The 22028-nt window shown below is 36.7% G+C and overlaps 1 protein-coding gene across 4 annotated transcripts in view; it reads right to left on the reverse strand.

Annotated features, from left to right (window-relative positions):
• Positions 1-6891: 6891 nt before the first annotated feature.
• Positions 6892-22028, reverse strand: part of NDFIP2 (Nedd4 family interacting protein 2) — a 47155-nt gene continuing 32018 nt past the window's right edge. For all 4 annotated transcript variants that reach the window (XM_074815462.1, XM_074815459.1, XM_074815460.1 and 1 more), the window contains 4 exons: positions 17574-17698; positions 14345-14411; positions 10557-10662; positions 6892-8714 (listed from right to left, as the gene is read on the reverse strand). In XM_074815462.1, coding sequence (XP_074671563.1) covers positions 10559-10662; positions 14345-14411; positions 17574-17698 — 296 coding nt within the window. In that variant the 3' untranslated portion in view covers positions 6892-8714; positions 10557-10558. The remainder of the gene's footprint in view (positions 8715-10556; positions 10663-14344; positions 14412-17573; positions 17699-22028) is intronic.

Genomic DNA, 22028 nt, shown 5'->3' on the forward strand with positions numbered 1-22028 from the left:
AAGGAAAACAGGCAAGAAGATACCCAACCCTTTAACCTAGCTATATCACTCAGATGGGAGTTGGAATACTCAGAGATTTTCATTTATGCTAAACATAGAAATAATCTTGAGAGCAGGAATTCAACTTCAACCTGTTGTATATCCATGCAATACACCTAAAACTAGGTTCATAAAGGAACTTAAGTGTTGTATATATCAGCCTGATACTCATTTCTCACTGTCATGAAAAAAGATCTAGTTAATATGGATACTCAAGATGTGCTGAAGAACATGATGCTGATGCTCAGACTGGTCCAAAAGGCATATGCTTGAGCCTGACCAAATTTGTGTCACGTGAGTTACAACCAGCCATGTCAGACCCAAGCTGACTCCAAATCAAAAATTGTGCATGATATTTCCCAGTAGTGCAGATACTGGAGACACCACCTAGGAAACCAAAGACACCTCTATGTGCAGCTAGCTCAGTTGCAAGGGACTTACCAGCCCAGTATCTGGGTCATAGGGTGGCTGTGATAACTTTTCCAAACTCAAGCCTAAATCAAGGCTCATAGCAGTATAGTTGCCATGACTAAACTGATGAGCACAGAGCTGGCAGCCAAGCAAGACCAGTGCAGGTGTCAGCCCATGGCATTCACTGATTCATCACGCAGATAAGCTGCTTCTGGGGAGCCGAGAGTTAACCGTATGGTATTTCTCAGTTGAAGGGCAACACAATTCTGTACTAATTAGGAGCGCAAATACTACTGGATTACATTTTATGCATTTCACAAGCCCCAAATCTGGATTAAATCACACACACTAGCTGTTTAATCACTTTTGTAGCACAGATGCTGTATAATTAGAAGCTCTAAAAATGATGGGGAGTGGCACTGTGCTAAACACTGCACAAGCGTTAACAAAGGCCTCAAAACACCAGACCAGAAAAAAACAAAGGAAATAAAGATGCAAAAATCACCATTGTCACTGCAATTTAAAGTTTAGGGCTGAGATGCAGAAGTAATAAATGTTCTGCTGAAACTTCCAAAGCAAACCAAAAGTAAACCTCCCTAGATTTTTTTTTTTTTTTTTAAAAAAACCACACACCATCTTTTCTCTTGATATCATCACAGAAATATATACTGCATGCACATAAAATATGGTCGTTCACTTTACAGGCATGGACCACAGAGATCAAATTCTATATATAGTACTTATATAGCCTAAATATCATCATGAGACATTACAAAAACCGCAGGGAAATAAAAACAAACATATAAAAAATGCTTTGTGATAACATTCACTGGCAGAATGCATAGGAATTACTAAATTCATAAAATTATAGAATAGTTTGGATTGGAAGGGACGTTTAAAGGTCATCTAGTCCAACCCCCCTGCAATGAGCAGGGACATCTTCAACTAGATCAGGTTGCTCAGTGCCCCCTCCAACCTGACCTTAAATGTTTCCAGGGATGGGGCACCTACCTCTCTGGGCAAACTGTTCCAGTGTTTTACCACCTTCATCATCAAAAATGTCTTCCTTATATCTAGTCTGAATCTACCCTCTTTTAATTTTAAACCATTTTAAACCATTACTGCTTGTTCTATTGCAACAGGCCCTACTAACCCCTACTCTTGATGCAGTCCAGGGTACAGCTGGCTTTCTGGGCAATGAGCACACATTGCTGACTCATCTACCAGTACTCCCAAGCCCTTCTCCACAGGGCTGCTCTCAAACCCTTCATCACCCAGCCTATATTGATATCCGGGGTTGCCCCAACCCAGGTGCAGGACCTTGCACAGTTATTTGATTTTTGAAAGCAAAAAAAGATACAATGTATCTTCCCATATTCTCAAATTAATCATTTTTATACTACAGAATCAACAAAGCTGAAGGATCTTCTTGCATTATGCATCTTCAACAGAATTGAGGTAGGCAAGAATTATGCATCTTGCATCACACATACTTGTCAGAGTTAACATATGAAGCCAGTCTTAAGAACTGTACTCACTTCACAACATCCCGTTGAAGAGTCTGATCATGGAGGTAAAAAGAAAACCCAGACACCTTACCAAAGACATTTCTCAAAAAACGGCAAGTGCACAGAACTTCATTACTTATTATCATATGACAGATACCCTTCCTGCCCTACAAAATAATGACCTTTCTTTGGAGGCAATTTTTATATCATAGAGTATACGTATGCTAACTGTGGGAAGACTCTAAATACAAATTCAATTTTAAGAGCATAACTGGAAGGACAGTTTCTTCTGCTCAGTTTTTCTTAATGCTGATGATTTGCAAGGCAAGACCTTGCAGAACTAAAGTTACTTTTGCACAGCTGGTCAAGGTGACAGTTGAAGAGCCAAAAGACATCTATCTCTTTTTTTGGAGCAGGGGCAGGGGGCACGCTTTTGCTTTATTTTTTGGGTACGCCTTCTTGATCAATTTGATTCTTAAATTCTTTATAACTCATTGCTCTTAAAACCTCCCTAAGTAATTTTCACATTCACAGTTCAAAGAAGAACAATCCTCTAAGAACAAACAAATTAAGTGACTCAATCTTTGAGAACCGCAACATTCACCCTTTAACTGTCTACACACCCCAAAGGAAAAAAAACTCCATACAAATTAAATGTAAAAATCAAAGTTAGAAGTAAAAAACATGAAAAATTTAATACAGTACTTGAAATTTTTCATTCACCAAAACATATATTATATTAGACACTATTAGTAAGAACTATTAAGTGTTCTGGGCTATGTTCCTCCTACAGCTGTTGCTGTTACTGGGTAGATAACATTTCTAGTAAGCAGCAGTTTCTCTTAAAAAGCTCAAATTTTATGATTAAAATGGTAATTCCTAAGAAGCCAGTCACAAATCTTAGTGATCCCTTTGTACTGGGTAGAGAGGTACACCCAAGATCAGGAGCAAGTGTTCATTAATGCATGTCATCCATCAAAGAGATTTTAAAAAATATGCTGGGAGGGAACATACCTTTTTCCACCCTAAACTGAATCTCATGTAGCTACCACACTAAGTGAAACGGTAAGAAAGGTGCCCAGCATCATGAGATTTGTGACAAAATACAAAGTTGACAACAGTGATTTCATTAATGTAAACCTTAGTGTCACAAGAAATGGGAAGGCTGCATATGCCATACAGATTGTATAATCAAAGACAGGGCTGCAGATCGCATTCCTGCTGACAAGGCAGGGAAACAGTCAGAGGCATTTCCCATGGGGCCAGCTAGGCTAACAACTGCTGCCCAAGCACCTTTGAGGACAGGTAGCTAGGACCTCCTTCTCCCTGCCCAAGTGGAGGAGAGTTTGCTATTCCAGTTGTCTCCAGGAAGAAAAGAAAAACCTAAGGGTCCCTTTTCACAGAATATGTATGTACCCAAAGTGGCTGGTCAACCAGGGAGGAAGGGGATGAGGACTGCACTTGGGTGTGCTCCCAACATCTCACCAGAAACACCTGCTACATCAGCTGTTGAAAACCCAGAGTTAAAGGTCCAAGAACCCCTCGTCCCTTCTCTTGGTCCCTTCACAGCAAATCTCTGCTTAATACACAGCAATCACAGCTTGAAGCCGTGACATATCCAGATCACACCATGTAGCAGCACTCACCATCCTTATGAAGGAGGAATCAAGTGGAGACCTGAGCCAAGCCATATGAAACCTGCCAAGTCCAACACGTCACATCAGCTTTCAGTCAGAATTCAGCAACATTTAAGCCTCCTGAATGCATACACTTACACTTAAACGGGATTACACTGTCAGTGTTTCTTGCATTTAACACATGTCCATGTTATGATGCACACCAGCAGAACTGGAATAAGTGATGCGAATTTCCTACAAAAGAACAAAACTTTTTGATTCCTCAGGGAAAAAACAGCAGCACTTGAGAATCCAAAGTAGAGTAACACTACAACTGACTGGTGATAATTATTTATAATAGAAATTCCTGGGTTTGCTTAACCACAGTGTCAGACTATCCCCAAAGTAAGAGCTTTTAGCGGGATCTGATTCACATTTCAGGTAGTAGTAGTCAACAATTTAGTCTGCAGGAACAATTTCCATTGTTCTGTGTATACAGAGGAGTGAACTGGTAGGTCTGTCTTCCGAAGTTCCTTGTTCCGACAGGTCCAGAGGTAAATTTGACTCATCAAAAACAATCTGTCATCCTCTAAGACAAAAATATGTATGAAGACTTTCCATGAAAGTTGCAAGAGACATTGTCAAATTAATTCATTCATTAGAAGTCAGAGACTCAAGGAAGAGCTAAGCAACGGTCCCACAGGTGCAAATGTTACCAATTACACAACCATTAGCACTGGCTTTATTCCATTAACCATTCCACCAGTAAGACCTACAGCCTTTACTCAAACACCCACGTCTCAACTAATGGAAGAATACACCTGAGACTTCAGACTCCAGGAGTGAGCTCTCATCAACTACATACAGCAACAGCAGCAGTGGACTGACCAGCAATGCTACTGCAATCATATTAAACGACAAGACTCAATTAATGAACACATGCAAGTGAAGCTTGCTTTATAGTTATTTTATTAATAAACAATTTATAGCATCAGCAGTCTGATGCCCACATGAAACTGGGCATTTCGAAGCCATGGGACTATAACCACCTAGAAAATTAAGGATGGGCATCTGTGCAGCCATATATAATGAAGAATCAATGAACAACATCTCATATTACGTTAATGATACTCCCACAAACAGTGTTTGTTTGACTACAAGAAAAATTAAGAGTGAAGACTACAAGAACAGATGTAAAAATGTGGGGATAACTGTAACCATCCCTCAGTATGAAAGAATCAAAACATTTTAGACTTTTTTGAATATATACCTTTCTGTTTTACTCACAACAGAAAGAACAATAGCTGGAGAACTGATGATGTTTGCAATACCTTTAAGCCTCACTGCATGCAAGTTTCCTCAAGTAGAAAATATACCACAGGCAAAAATCCAGGAAAGCTGACTTCTTTCATTTCGGAAGGGAGGGTTGGTGGGGAGGGGAAAGCAATTACGTATCAGAGAAGTTTCAAGTTGATCATGCAGACACTTCAGGAGATAAAGGAACATATACCTAAACCAAATTCTCCCACTGTTTTAATACCACTTGCACACACAATGCTTACAACAGGTGGATGACAGTCACATATTTTAAGCGTTTTCAGTTGTTTGAAAGTCACTGATTTTTAAGAAATTGGCTTACCTGTAAAATATGGACATATGAAAATACAAGCCACCACTGCAGAAGAAAAAAAGCAAAACCAAAACCAAAAAACTTCAAAATTGCTAGGTGTTACTTATTAACTGCAACCAACGTGCAGTAGGGCAGCTGTCTGCCTGTCCTTGCGGGGTGCATAGCAAGCTATGCGTACAGAGAAAGGAGAAGGAGCATGGAAGTGGAAAGGATATGCTAACTAGAGAAGATACGGATGGTAAAAGTATCCTCAGAATTATAAAGAAAAAAGGTAAAGGTCTTAGGATAGTGGAAAAGAACAACATACATAGGACAAACAATACACTGGACTCTACTGTTTCTGCATAGCTATGCACACATGCTAATCACATTTTAGCCTGATTAAAATTTTTTCCCCCCCTATTGAGAGCTATTTATTTCCATACCAGAAGTTATTCACCTTCTCTTTAAAAGTCCAGGAAGCAACAGCAATTTCATGAGATGAACTTTTTGTTGAAGTGAACAAAAGCAAGCCACCACACAGAAGGGACTGATGCAGAGTACTACAAGAAAACATTCTCAAAAGCAGAAAAGAGATTAAAAGCTTTCTGATGTTATGATAGCACATTAATAAAACCACTTTTCCTCACCTGTTATCATCACTCAAAGGGAGTGAGGCAGACCCAGAAAGAGTAGGGTGTTGAAACCAGGTTAAAAGGTATTGCAGGATGAGGATGATGTCCACACTCTAGGTGAGTCAGCAAATTGAATGCTTGGAGACAACCTCCATTCCGTAAGAGGACTGGAAGTGTGAGTGATGGATCATTTCTGAAATGCATTATTGTCGCAGGCTACCTGAACCATATTCAAGATGTCCAACTTCCTGTGGTGTCCACAGCAGTAAAAGTAGATGACAAAACTAAACAAATTACATTCATGCCAGTTGCTCAAATAAAATGGAATTTTCTCTCCCCACCTTCCCTCCCCCAGCTGTTTTTGCCCCAAACTTCAAAGGCTTATCTGCATTCATACAAAATCTGTTTACAGTCAACTTCACTGCAATACTGGAGCTTCCCCTCCCCCTTTCCCCCATGACTAAGACACAAAGCAAAGCTGGCCAGGTGTCTCTAAACCACAGAGCCAGCTGCTCCTAACCAAGCTCACAGGAAATAGCAAGGAAAATATGCAGCATTTGACACATCTGGAATAGATTGCAAAGTCTTTGAAAACAGTGTCCCAATTCCCTTCCTCCTGCTGATGAGATTTCAGGCTACCAAACTGCTGCATCAACTATAGAGGATTAGATAACATGTGTACATTTTTAACCCTACATATTATTTCTGTCCAAATGAGAATTTTTCCAAGCTAATCCAGAAGAAAACCCACAACAAAACCAAGTATCTGTATGAAGCTTTCCGGAAAATGCAGTGGAGCAAACAGAAATAATTCAATCAGAAGACGCTACTTAATTTGGGAAAATTGATGTAGTTGGAAAATAGTACTAGTTGATATTGGTAAACAGAGAAAATGAATCAATATGGTATGCTTTGCACAGTTATATTAACCCATTAAAAGAAATGTCCTTACAGTTTGTTGCCATAAAACATTTGCCCAGTAATTTGTCTAGAATTCCATGCTGACACAAATATTGCAGTGTGTATTTTTCAGTGTGAAATACAAAAAAAAAATCAAAAAGTGTAAGTCTTAATTAGCAAAACAAAGCAATGTTTTATTATCCACTTCTTTTTCATATGGACAATGAATGCAAAAGAACACAGAAACACACACATAAATTTAGAAGGAAATCCCAATTGGATACTGAACATAATTTTATTCTTTCCATAAAAAGCTGGGAAGTGGAGGTGTCCCTAAAGTTTTAGTCACTTTCAGTATCTCTGAAAGATTAAGAAAATGAATAATGTGACCAGTTTACATATGTATATTTTAAACATTCATTATAGATACAAAACTGAATACAGCACTAGCTTAGAACAACATAAACCTCACTGGTTTTAATGTTAGTAATAAAAAGGCAAAATTCTAATATAAAAACAAAAACTGGAGGAAAGTATTTGTATTTTTTTTTCCTCAAAAGGTGCAACCAACAATCAATGTATTTTTGCAACTGAAATTCCAGTTGTACAAAGGACTGAGAGATGTATTCTCCTACTGAAGGAGAAGCATAAATTTCACAAACTTTAAAGGAAACCACACATGCATGAACAGTAGACAGTACCCCTTAAAGAGATGATATTTATAAGAAAGTAATGGTATACCTTAAATGAATACTGGGAGAGGTGCAACACACATTTTCTACTTTCAGAACTTTAAAAGTAAGATTTTTTTTTTTCCCCTTCAGAGATTATTTCCAAAATTACCTTACATTTAAATTAGTTTATTCATAGGAAATGGCTAAGTATTTATTCTAAACAAGCATTGTAAGATAGCTATATGAATTTTTTTTGAGAAGCCCTCAGGGTGGATGTTGTATTTACACTGAACTCAAGACTTCTTAAACAGAGCCAGTGTTATAAACCCAGAGAATACATATGCAATACTCTGTTTCAGGAACAAAGGTGCACCTACGAGGATCTGACTGCATAACCAATGACTAAAGATGTAAGGCTGTCCATCCCTGCTACCATGAACAAACTCTATCTTTTAATGGGATCATGCATATGAATAATGACTTTCAGGCTCAAGCCCAAACCAGTTAATATTAATTCATGTGAGGAAAATTAGAATGAGACAAACAATTCAATGCCTTTACCTCCAAAATTACATCTAGTAGTAACTATACCCTTAATAGCCAATTAACAAAAAATATGTATGTAGCTCTAAGATTAAACAAAATTTAGAGAATATGCTGTTACAAAATATATTTGGACATATTTCCTAAGAAGCAATTCAAACAGTCATTTATGCAGAGTTATTTACAAGGGACTTAAAGTGGAGTATCAATTTTAAGTGGAGTATCAATTTAAGGTTTGAATTTGATAAAATATTGGTGAATACAAGTTTGTGACAAGGAACGCTGGGGTTTAGTAAACTTAAAAATGTTCTACACAATCAATAGATGAATCTAAATTATATAAAAAACTGTCTGAACTGGTTAATCTGAATCATTTAATGCATTTCTCTGTACTCAAAGTTCAGATCAACAAGTCAGTGGTACATACATGCCGTGAAACGAGTGTCCACTTAAATCTTTCAGATACAACAAGCGCAGATTAACCTAATCTGACTGTGCCTAATCTATACTAACAGATGGTTTGTTCTTACTTCAATACTATCTTTTTAATAAGCACATATACAAATGTGCTAAAACAAAAAGGCAGCAATTATAAATATTTACTAGAATGACCAGAACTGGTATTTGAGCATAAACCATCCTGTCATTCATTTCTGAAGTTGTATCTTCACTAATTTGTCTTCTGGTTTTAGTAGTCTTCTATCCTATTAACTTGGAGGGTTACAGATCAGCTGGAAGTTTCACACTGGTATAGGAAAGGAATGTCTGTTCGATGCAGTCTGGAGATTAAAAAAAAAAAAGAAGAGAGTTGTACCTCAGTTCATCGCAGTGATTCACTAGAAGTACCATTGCTAACTGATGTTAAACCTAGAACCAACAAAGCAGCAGCGCTTTTCCCCCCCACCTCAGGATGGGGGAAAAAAAGCGAAAACTTACTGTTACTTTACTATCATTTCAAAAGAACACCTAAGAATATTTTGTAACTGTAGAGGTAATATTTGCTTTTTATTAAAACTAATAGTCACTATAGAGAAAGTTACCTGTCCATGCAAGAACAAGGACATTTAAGTGTGACGGCAATTAATTTGAACTTCTTATTGCAATACTTAAGATGCTTCAGAAAACTAGTACTTTTCTGCTCTAAGCACTCCACAGACCTTATCAGCCCATACCTCTCAGTAATGCTTACAAGTAAAGGAAAAATTCAAAGCCACTGAACTCACATAGCACAGAACTCACTAACTTCAGTTAATGCTGAATTAAAGTTGTGTTTTGTCCCAGAGCAGAATTTTAACTGCAGGAGAGCAAAGAATCCCAGACCACAGTATCTTACAGTCTCATTCTCTTCAAGCTACAGTTTTAAAATACCAATTAGTCCTAAAAATTATTTTTAAATAGTATTTTTAAACTTTATTGTACAGAAAGTTAACATATTTTCAGTCTCACCTCTATAAATTTCAGTATTCTGAAGAGGTTACAACATTACTAAGAAAAGTAGCAATATGTAACTATTGTAAAAATGAAATGCTGCCAGGTAGATGCTAATTTAGGTTGGTCACTAAAAGGCAATATACACCGTAGTTATTTAACTTACTGCATGATTTTGACAAAATGGCACATTAAAAAGAAATATTATGTTAACAGATTTCTTCCATGACCAAGAACTATGTAGTATAGCACAGATATTTATCATTAGTGTTTTTAAATGTGTCTTATATAAACATAACTGGTTTTTTTTCTAGGCAAATACTGGTTTTTTCAGGCTTCAATAATGTGTTGCTGGTTACTTCATATTGATCCTGTGACCAGTCTTGGAGAAAAGTTAAGAAAACCTGCTTTATTACAGCAACCATAGTTTCTCAGTTAAGTCAAAATACAATATTTAAGCATTTTAAGTAAACTGCAGAGTAATGAAAATGCTATAGTACTTATTTCTAGGCTTAAATTTATCTCATCATGTGATTGCAGTAAAAGAAGTTGAACGCAGAGCCCCCTGGTTTAAGTTACATAGTGAAGTCCAATAGATCCACCTAACAAACAAAAAGTTTAAAAAAAGAAAGAAAAAGAGTGGGTATGTGTCAGACTGATTAGTCAGCCACCTGAAGGATATATAAAGCACATTGTTGCATATACAATAATCATACTTGTACAGGACTGGACTAAGACAATCATATAAAGAGACACAATACTCATCTACTGTTTACATGTTCAGACCCACGTCAATAAGATTTAATATGCAAGCAGATTAGTGCTTCCTAACTTGCTGACAACAGGTTGACTACTAAAGCCAGTTTTCCAACACAAAGAACAGTATTCTGACAGGCACCAAATACTGTTTCTTGCTTAGGAAAACAACAGGCTCCTCTTCATTTTTGTTACTGAACATTAGTTCCAGGGAGGACTGGAGGCGACGAGGATGCATAACTTACTTTCAAATTTCATGACTTAAAGAGATTTCAGATATTTTCAAATCCATGTAGAATACATAACGTTTATGACAGATGTTCAAAACCCATGTGACTACTGTTTTGTGACAGAAGCTTGATTATTTAATACTGAGAAGTATTTCATTCTTCTCAGTTTTCCTGGGAGAGATAATCTTATCACTAAAAATTGCTTACCTTCAGTACAAGAAAAAAAATCTTGTTCTGTGAGCAGCTGCCATGCTTTCAGACATATTTCTGACTTTAAGATAATTAACAAAACCTCGAAAGAACAGGAGGAGTCCTGAAAGTGTAGAAAATGAACAAAATGAAGTCTATCAACTTAAGTATGTGGTATCCCACATTATGCTTATAATTTTTAAAATCTAGATTACACTAAGTAAAGTGAGGTCTTTATGCATGATTCACAAATTCAACAAGCAAGTCTTCTGCTTTCATCTTGTGATATTAGGACACAGCCTTATGGAAGGCTTTTCAGAAGTGTTACACTCATTCTTGGTTCAATTATCATCTGCTTAAAAGACTGCATGAAAGAACTTAAAAAGAAAAAAAAAAATACATGCTACACATTCTTTTCAAGTAGAATTCTTAAAATGAGTTACTAGTGTGCTAGAAGACTACCCAAACCACAAAACATACCTTTAGAAATGTATAAGGTAAATGTATTACAAGGGGGGGGGGGGGGGGGGGGGCACAGGGGGGCAGGAAGAGACAGTATAGATTGCTCTAGCAACAAGCCAATAATAAATTATAGTAGATTATGGCTTGAGATTTCACCATCCAGGAAAATGCACCTGTCCAAGAGGAGAAAGAACAACAGTCGATTCAAAGAAAATTACTCAACATGTGTTATGATTACATTTTCTTTTGTCAAATCCACATTTCAAATTATTTTAAAATATTTAAATTTAGCTGCATCTGAAAGAATATTTCAGCTCCGATAAGAGGAACAAGAGATACAGAACAGTCACACAGAAGTTACAATTGCAACAATGGAAATCACTAACATGATGTTGCCAACATCATTTTTATCAATTCAGAGAGTCACTGGACATCTGAACAAACCAACCCAGAAAAACACGTTGTTGCATAGTGGACACAGTTCTTTGGTCCATTTTCCTCTGCTAAGTAAACTTCAACAGATTAATCCATTTATCAGCTGGATCAGGGAGAATCCAACAGAGATAAAACAATCTGCCCAAAGAGTTGGGAGGGTTGAAATCTGAGTTCCACATCCAGTGGAGAGAAACATGAGCCTAGAGAGCAATTCTTCTCATTTAATGAACACACAGGTACCTTTTGAAGATACATGCTTATGTGTATGTACACATGTATACATTAAGATTCCAAAGGTTCAAACGAAAATCTAAACTGAAGCTTAACAAGTTTAGCAAAGAATTTAGTCCTTTTCACCATCTTACATCCTAATAAACAATCTCTATGGTTACATTGGTATTTTGCTATGTGATGCACTTTTTCTTCCTGCTCTCGGGATTGAGACTCTGATTGTTTTTTCCAATGCTCATTTCTTCTCTAAATGCTTTTTATTTGTAAATTTTTATTTTATTTACTTTCTTTTTGCTTTTTTAAAACCACAAAAAAAACCCCAAACACACAGATTGCTCTGCTAACCATTGGAACTTTGACCTAAGCCAAACACATTTCTGTGATTAAGGTGAATTCTGCACAGAGAAGAAAGCACTGAGATCTGGATCAGAAGTCTACTACAAAAGCTGCCACCCAAACATTACCAGAGACAGTCCCACGTTCAACTGAAAGGCAGCTGAAACAGCAAAAGGTGGTCAGGCAGCTCTTAAGGTGCCTGGAAAGCGTACCTTCTACATTACACACATTGGAAAACCCAGTCAAAGTTCAACCCATATTTTATATTTCTCTGTTTAGGGAAGAAAAAAAACAAAACAAAACACCACCCAACACTTTCCATTGTGTTCCTCAAAAAGGAACATAGGCTAACATTTAAATTTAAAAATTAGAATTGTCTCTCTCCAATTTGTTCACTGTACATGACAGCTCCTTGGAAGTAGAGCACTTCACTTTTCCGTGAAGCATGAGCAGATTTTTCCAGATGTTGAAAGAAGGGAGCAGAAACAGATCGATGAACACCAGAAGAGAGGAGAAGATGGCAATAGGTGGGCTCAAGTATGTCAAAGGACTATCCAAAAGAAAAAGTCTAACCAGTTCATTCACTTCTGAAGAGACACAGGACATGCTACTTCACATGCTCTAATGGGAAAGTTAGCCAAAACGATGAAATACAGATCTGGTTGGCAGAGCTCCCGTGACTTGATAATATTCCTCCATGTCCTGCTAAGTAGCTCTGCTGGGTTAAATCCTTCTATGGTTCTCTAGCAATCTTAGTATATCCACTTTATCAGTTTAAAAACACTGCTGGTGTATTTCATGCAAAACATTCATAAAACAAGAGAACGTTGACCGCTGGATGCATACTACATGCCTCACAGTGTCTTTTATTACAAAGCATATTATAAACTTTGTGAGTTAAAGAAAAAAAAATAATCTTCAAACAGTTAAGGCTGAAGATAAGGCTTTCCTAAATCAAAGTGAGCTTCCTTCTGAAGAAGTGCTGCAAAACACTAGAAACAAGAGGAACTGCAAATCACAGCTTTTTCCATAGACATGGCAGGGGAAACCGCTAGGGGAAGAACACAGTATTTTCATCCAAGTGAAAACAGTGTCAAACCCCAATTTCAGGCACCACAAGGGTTTGTTTTAATTAAAGATTTATGTGGAGATGTTTGTACCTGTAAAAGAGACATTTCACTTGCTACTTAAATGCAATCACCTCAAACAGAATATGAAAACATTAAAGAGACTGGTGCTGTGATGCATTAAATATATGCAGTTTCTATATAACTTCAACAACCAAGTGAACAGTAGGGCAACCCAAGTCTTAAGAAGTCTGATGAATGCCCTTGAACTTTACTAGAAGACAGAGAAAGTTTTAGGTAACATCGTTTAAGATTACTGGTATTTCTTGTGAGATAAATAGCAAATCACAAACAGTCAGGATCTCAGTGTTTTTGGGTTTTTTTGTGGGCTTTTTTTGTTTTTTATTTTAATTTACTCATCTTTCATTCTAACATTTGCTGTTAGTCATTTGAGTCAATTGATTTAAAGGGAAGAGTGCCACCTACTGAACCAGCAACCTTGCTTGGAAAGCTAGGAAATAAAATGGATAGTAGCATTCACTTCTGTAAAAGAAAAGCATTCCAGATTCCATATTCAAATTACAATAGCCACAGTAGGAAAAAAGGTATAGAGGTTGGGGTTTGGTATATCCTAATTAAAAACAGACAGAAGAGCAGAATTTGATGTGTATAAGACTTGGAACACAGGCAGACAGCCCTCTTAAGAGAACACTGACATCATGGGAGCACTGTGATCAGACAGCATGAAGCCATTCTCTTGTCCGACTGAGAAACTACTGATGCAGTATGCATTTCAAAGGACTAGAAAAGGGCATTTCATGACCTATGTACAACACAGCAGACTCCACCTTCCTAGTATCGGTCACATTTCTTAAAATTTAATACTTGACATACATCTAAGTACTAGATACCACTCACTTCTCAATATGTTCCCTCCATAAAGCTGAAGTTTCATTACACAGTTCTGCACCCCTGGATCTGTAGAAGCAGCTTAAAAAGTACAAATTGCAAGTCTCAGGTATCTATATAATTATATATGTAGAACAAAATTTTTTGAGATGAAGGTTATTTGAACAGTCCACAGTTCACACACCACCACCACTATGGTAACCAATAACCTCATGAATACTATGGAAATAAAAACAACACAAAAAACTATCAGCAGCTAAAGAAAAACACATAGCTAAACACGTTACAGAACTCTTACTTACAATGATATGATTCATCTTTAAGTACTTCCGCATCAAAACAGACATGTTTTCAATTGCCACTTACCAAGTACAAGAAATATCCACCAAAGCCAGTACTGCCCGTTGAAATATCCAGTAAAGTAATCTGAAAACTGAAATTCATACACAAGGCTCAGCTGCAGTAAGACAGATGACAGACACATTTAATGCACTATGCAAATACAGAAAGCACAGAGGAAAAAGCAAATTTAAATAAAAGTATTTAAATGAATATATAAATTCAACTAAAATGCAAAACTAGTATTTGTGCAGCAGTTTAATATACAAATAACATTCAGTGTCAGTTGGTCTGTGGCAAAGTTATTTTAAAACATACATTAAAAAAATGTATGTGTGCGTGTAAAAAAACCAAAAACCAACCTTGTATTACTTGCCAGAATCATCTGACATTTTCTACTATAATGAATCACCACTTGTCAATTGTCCTTTTTCCCCCCCAATGCCTGCCATCCCAAACACATTATAGCAGCCTGCTGCTTTAGATATTAACACCAAAAGCCACATTAGTTTAATCTTATCAGACAGGGATGTTCTGCTGACCCCTCAAAAAGAAGAGCTTTTGACCTTCTGTATACCCCCTACTGTTAATCGCTGCCAAGAATACCAGCCCCATAAAGACCCCCAACTCATTAAAGTCTTTTCATTTTCAAACCAGCATTCAGTTCCCAGCAGTGAGCTGAACGCAACTAAATGAACCTTGAAGTGGCATTTCAACTGTTCCTGTTAGTGACCATGGTAGACAGTTTTGTCCTCCCTGTGATGTGGAAGGCAGCTGGAGGGCAGGGTGTGATGGTATTGGAGACAGGTATCTGTGCCTTTACCAGACTCCAGACTGCATGCTTCACTGATAAAAAGGCTAATCAAATGTCTCCAAAACTCACATAAGAAGCAGGAATGGGGACATGTGTGAAAAGTCGCCAGAAGGAATAAAATAACCTTTTTAGTAGCTCTGCACACTTTTCATACACTTCCCATCCTACTATCATTCAGTACGTTTACTGCATCCTGCTACAGTGCTTCCCATTTGCCATTTCTAGGACGTTTCAGTAGTATCAACCAAGAAATCATGTAAATCAATTTACTTCCAAAAAAAAAAAAAAAAAGAGGGAGAGAAGATACTAGACCACATATGCAACCAGATAAAAATCCAAGACATTTAAAGAACTCCAGATATAGTTGTTGGGTTTTTTTTCTTCAAGTAACTGTGCACTGAGATCCATGTTTTCTCCAGAATAAAGCCAGATCATGTGAATTCTTTAAATGTTTAGTCCTGTACTATATTCATTTCTATGGGCAACCCACGAAGAAAAAAATAATCAAGAAGCAGAATTGCTAAATTGAACTAAAGGATTGGTACTTACAAAATCCCTATATAAATACTAGCATTTCTGCAATTTGGCAGAGTAAGCATTTCATATTTTTTGACACTTCATTAAAATATCAAATGAATACTCAATTCCCAGGAAGTTAACAACATTATTAATCCCATCTCACTTGGTAGTCAGTATTTTCAATTCTCTAAACATATATAACAACACACTTTTTTTAAAATTACAATTTCATTTAACTGAAAAGAAGATTTACTAAAACCAGCAATCAAATACTGGCCTAAGTGCATTACTCTCACTCTTTAGGCAGAAGCAGCAGTGGCTGCAGAGTTTTCCCAACAGCAAAATCATGGTTTTCTTCTTCCCCCCACCCCCAGTAAAAACTGATACAGAGAGAGCATAAGTGAACTCAGACTATTTAGACACTAAAGTTTTGTACTACTGACCCTGAGTGAGAAAGGGCAACACAGACCTTCGGAGGAGCTTGAAACAAAGGAACGGAACAATTTTGTGCACACATGTGTGCTTGTGTGTCATCATTAAAACAGAATTGTTGGCATACACCTTATGAGCTTTCTGCTATTGTCTCTAGAAGGGGAGACAACACAGGAAGATGATAATCTTCACTATGAAAAAAACCACCCCTGAGGTCTTGGAATTGGTCAGCTCTAGTATTTTAGAATTAGCAACAGATTACATAAAAGAATTTAAATATAGTCTAGAACACAGTAATTCAAGGAAGTTTAACATATAATAATTTTTGTGTTTGTTATAAGCACATTTTTAAGCAGACAGGAATAATAAAACTGACACAATGAGCAAGTTCTGCCCTCTGTTTAGTATGCCTCAAGGGAAACTGAAAATATCCCCAAATGAATGCATAGTTGAAAAATTCATGTCTCCTCGCTCCCTTAAGATAAATTCCATCCCAAACCCTGAATTCCAACTAAATACACCAGAATCACATCTGGTCCAGTAGCATTCCACTGCCCTGGGGAAGAAGAAAAAAAAAACAAAACAAAAAAACCCACCAAAATCACCCTCAGCTCTAAGATAGATGCAGGACATGTCCAGGAAGGACCGTGCAATCTCTTCTCTCTACAAACCTTGTACTATCATGCAAAGACCAAATCAAGTTAAGCTACTAGCACATACACAGAAAAAAAAACAAACAAAAAAAAAACCAAACAAACAAACAAAAAAAATCAGAGTTGGCAGGGCATAAAAGACAACTAAGTTATCCAAGACCTTTCTTCATTAGACAGTATGAGATTTTATATGTTGCGTCTCACAGACATGCAGAATTCAAGTTCAGAAAGAATTATCACGTTTCATCTAGCACACAGTCAGCTAAGTAACCTCCATTTGGCTAACATACCTTTCTGAAAAGTATCTAGTCTTGCAGTGAAAATATCAGGAATTTGAGCATGTGAGATGGTAAAAATGTGACTAACTACATACTGAATTTTGACTTGACTCAGTATGTATCTTACAAGGAATAAAAGAATCTGATACAAGGAATAAATGCTTTCTGATTTCCTCCCTGTCCACCCCGATAGGCTGAGGCATTTATAAATCTTTCATATAGGACACTATAATTCAGTGACATTTTAGGTACTTCCTCCATTTCTTCTGAATGCTTTTAAATGTCTGTGCAAAGAATAAATCATTTATTTTAGTGGAAAGATGAATATAAAATGCTATGTCAGATAAAAATAGTTTAAGCTTCATCATTAGTAAGCACATATGAATATATAGCACGTAAATTCTCTAACTAAAGTGGAAGTTAGAGAGAAGTCTGGGCACTCTGTTAAGCACTAGAATTTAATATACTGATTTTTAATTCCATTATTATATATCCTTGAAGAAATTGTTATGGCTTGGTTCTACAAACAGAGTCTGTACAGTGTGAATCAAGAAACATACCCGTACAATGAGAATCCACTTGATCAGGGACAGACCAAATCCACAGATTGCACCATACCTTCCAGCTATGGTATTTGTTATACAGAAGGATAAACAAAATCCAATCCAGTTGAAAATAAAAGCCACTATAAAATAAAAGAAACAGTAGCTTCTGTTAATCTGTATAGCTAAGCAAACAGACTGAACATTAATTTAACTTTTAAACTAATAAGGGCATGCTTACACAGTCACTAATTCCCTTCCGGTAATTCAGGTTTTCAGAGATTGACTTTGAACCCAGACATTCCCCATGGTATAGTCACTTAATAACAAAGCAAATGGTAAACAGGCTGGAACCTACTACTTTAAACAGGAGAAAATTCCAACTTAAAAGAAAGTATTATATTGCTACAGAAATCTAACCAGATGACACTAGACATGAAGAGTGAATGCAAACAAAGGACTGTAACATATGAGACTTGGATTAAAACAACGAAAAAACCCTCCTACATTTTTCTATAACTAAAAATATAGTTATATGCACACATACGTGCATGTATCAAGGCTGCATATTCAGCTTTATCCAGTTTGGATCGAACAGAATAAAAGTATCCTCTCTTGCTCTGTAAACATAGTATAGAAACGAAGATAAGTTGAGAAGCTGATGTTTCATTGGTTAATGTCTTCTCTTTTAGATCTCTATTCAAGCATAAGATATAAGAAGTTTTACACAGAAGCTTAAGAAATGAAGAAACACAAAGGACGTTGAGCATAACTACTACTGTTACTTCAATTAACACTTCCACTCAGCTCCCAGTAGTTTTACAATTTAAAGTTTCATATCTGCTTATGTACTTGACAATCAACATCATCATCATCTGTATTGACTTCTGTTTGCATGCATTAGGTCAAAGTGTCGGAATTCCCAGTTAGGTGATGTCCCAGCTTTCGGAGTAAGTTACCCCAACTAACGGGAAAACCATCAAACAGACAAGCTGGGGGAGCTGGCAGAAGACAACCATTTAGGAGTTCTGGAGAGGACAAGACGGTAAAAAATTGAAACATTTGAGAAGCCACACAAAAACCACTGGAGGCAAGCAGGAATGGAAGGGGGGCAGAGGGGAACAAAACCCCTGCACATAAATCCTCAATGTTTTAAATCCCCAAATTTAGGGGAAAAAACAAAACTCACATAAAACTCAAACATTAAACCACCACAGAAAAAAAATGTCTGTCTTTATTGTAAAAGTTTGAACACTTAAAACATTAGGAACAGAAAACTGGTCAATAGTTTTCTTAAGTAAAAGTCAATTTAATTTGGTAGGATTATCTATAAACAGCCACCATTTTTGTAATTTAAAACTTCGTCACAACTCCTCCAAGAATCCACATGAAGATGCAATGATTTGCCCACAAATGCAAAATTAGTCTGTAAAACTGCAGTGCGATTCCATGAACTGTGAAAATAATTGAAGTTCCAAGAGAAGTTTTGGAAGACATCAGCACAGTCACTTCATACAAGTGAGAAGACACCTTGTCCCAGACAGAGCCATGGGTAACAGATGGTAGCAATCAGAAAGCTTACTCTTTTATGCTAATTAGTAATCTTTTAAAAAAAGAAAACAAAACACAAAAACCAACAAACAAAACCAACAAAACCAAACCAAACACCCAAAACACACACAACTTTGAGTAATTCTGATCCAAATTTGTATACACAGAGAAGAAGAAGAAAAAAACAAAAGAGGGCATTTCTATTACATAAGAACACGTGACCCTAACATTTTACCTATCTTTCCAAAACACAAGAAAAGCATTTACATTTTACAAAGCCTGGATACTTTGTTTTGAAAACAGGATTTCCCTATTTTAAGCAAGATCTCCAAATCCACCATACTTTTAAGAGTAACACAATTCAGAACCTAGTTCTTCAACACATCTCTGTTCCTGTCCCAGCATAATGGTTTACTGCTCTTTCTCTTCCTCCCCACTACTCAAGCAAAGTAGTGACAAGGGTGACTTCAACTGTGGCTCCAAAGACAGACATGCAAAAAAGGACAGAAGATAGACATGTTTCTAATGGACTATGCAGACTACAGGAATTCTCAAAATACTTACAATTTTAATAGGTATACATTTAAAAAAAAATAAGGATTTTTGTAACGCCTCAACTAATTTGTACACGCATTATAAAAATTAGAGACTTCCCAATCATAAATATAGGAGGGGGAAAAAATTAGTTCTTATAATCAAAGTTGAACACAGTGACAGTTTTACCCTTCTTTCAATTTGATCTAAAGGAATATTCAAAATAGAATCCACAGTCACTGGATATTAGGTAGATATTTAACACTAAGTTGTTTGCCCAACTCCTGAAAGCAAAGGTATCACCATGTTCCAACGTTGTTCATAGTAGCTCTTTTCCTTTAACCAGTGTGCTGTTCCATCAATTTAGATAAGCAGACAGTGCAAGTGGGAAAGAAAAGGCATAAACTATACAAAAGTTGTAAACTATGCAAGTTCAAATACCCCAATAAAACTGGACTACATACAGAAGAAAAAAATCTCACTAACTTTCCATCTGTAACCATCCACTAGAATAAATCTGCAGTGAAACTTAATCAAAACTCCCTGTCTTCAGCAGCAATAGGAATGTGTACTTCCACCTCTGTAAAACCTAGGCAACATATCAGGGAGATCTTCCCAACATTGCCTTGGTGTTGCATCACTTTAACAAACTTAAGATGAGCAAAAATAATGTCTATACGTTTTCAATCTTTCCCATTTCTACTCTCTCACCTCCTCTGTGTCCTACTGCTACTCCAAAAGTCATCTTCACTCTCATTCTGGTTGCAAAAATCCGTTTTTTCCTTTCAGAAACACATCTCCAGCTTCTGAGCAAACTGCAACAAGTAAAATTTTTATCTATTTTTCAACTGTTTTTCTTCACACCAAGATTAGCCTGATCCACACCTTTCTGTATCTTTTTCCACGATGATTTCCATGTATATCCTCTGTCAGTCATGCAAGTTGTCTGAGCTTTGCAGCTTACATTGCATCTGCTTAAGAGTTACTAACATTATTTTCTGTGTAATTCCTGCATCACGTAATTATTGCAATAAAAGTTGTCCATAATTTTCATCCCTATACTGACATAGAGAAGTCATAGCACAGGTTTGTCCACCAAGATGAGAAAGCAAATACAATGGCGAGGGGACAGACTAATAAAAGGAAGCATCTACTATTCTTTCTAGATGTATCTACTTCCTTCTGTATCTACTAGAGACAACCAAGTCATTGTGCGAGCTTCTTGCTGCAACACATGCAATCCTCTATTTGTCTGCATTCACTCACTCAGTGAAATGTAAATGACACTGCTCAGCAGTTAAAAGAGATGACCTCGTCCTTCATACTGCTTCAGCTTCCCATGACATTCTCATCCAATGTTCCTGGTCTGACACTAATACACGTTACCATAAAGAAAGCCATTCCTAAAAATGAGACAGACAGTCTAACAAGCTGCTAAATCATCCTGGTTTTAACTAAAGAAGCATTTGTATCTTCTAGACAACCACTGCAAGACTACCCACTCTGCAGCAATAATTGTTTCCTATCCCAGAGATCGCTAGCATCTGGATTCATACTTACAACTATTGTCCTCTTTCTTTTAATGAATTTCAGACATTTAGATGAAACTCACACTGACCGCGCTGGCATCATGATTTCAGTCTTTCTTTGCTACTCTAACACCATGCAGACAAGCAGAACTGATAAAAGTAAGATTTTTGAGTTTTATACGTTCTTGAAGTGCCAACAAGAAGAGAAAGTAAGACTATATTAATGTAATTCACATACAAAGAATATACCATTAGAGTTATCTCCTCGTGGCAGCAAAACTCATCATAAAAACAGGCAAGAACTTGCTTTTTGGGAGGAAGAGGAGGGTTGGACTAAAGGTCATCTTTAACAAAAAGTCTTCTTGATATCCAGTGTAGTACCCACAACAATTATGTTATACTTGTATTTCCCTTCATGTTGTGCAGTAACATAATCTCCGCCAAGATACAAAGCACAGGATGTTCTATGCGTTGCAGAAGTTCTTGAATCTGACATGTAAAATAAGGCTATCCATCAGCTATTTCCACACTGAAAGCCTTCTTCTGAGGGGCAGTGGTCAGCATAGCATTTTTCATATCAAAACTTAAAGTTAGAAATCAAAATCTTTATCTATTGGCAATTCCAAAGAAGCTGGAGTAAAATAATTCAACTTGGTTTTGACAAACAAGCTTGTATCCATTGCCATTCTTCATCTCCAATAACTACAGGGGCAAGGCAAAGATGATGTGTGAAGCTGTACTGTGTCATTAATAATTTACTAATCCATGTTTATTTTTGTCAGTGCTCATTAAGTTGCAAAACAATATTGACACATCCTTTCATTGTATTCCCACAATTTACAGTAAACAAAGAAAACTT

Source organism: Strix aluco, chromosome 2 (assembly GCF_031877795.1).
Source record: "Strix aluco isolate bStrAlu1 chromosome 2, bStrAlu1.hap1, whole genome shotgun sequence".
Lineage (NCBI taxonomy): Eukaryota > Metazoa > Chordata > Aves > Strigiformes > Strigidae > Strix > Strix aluco.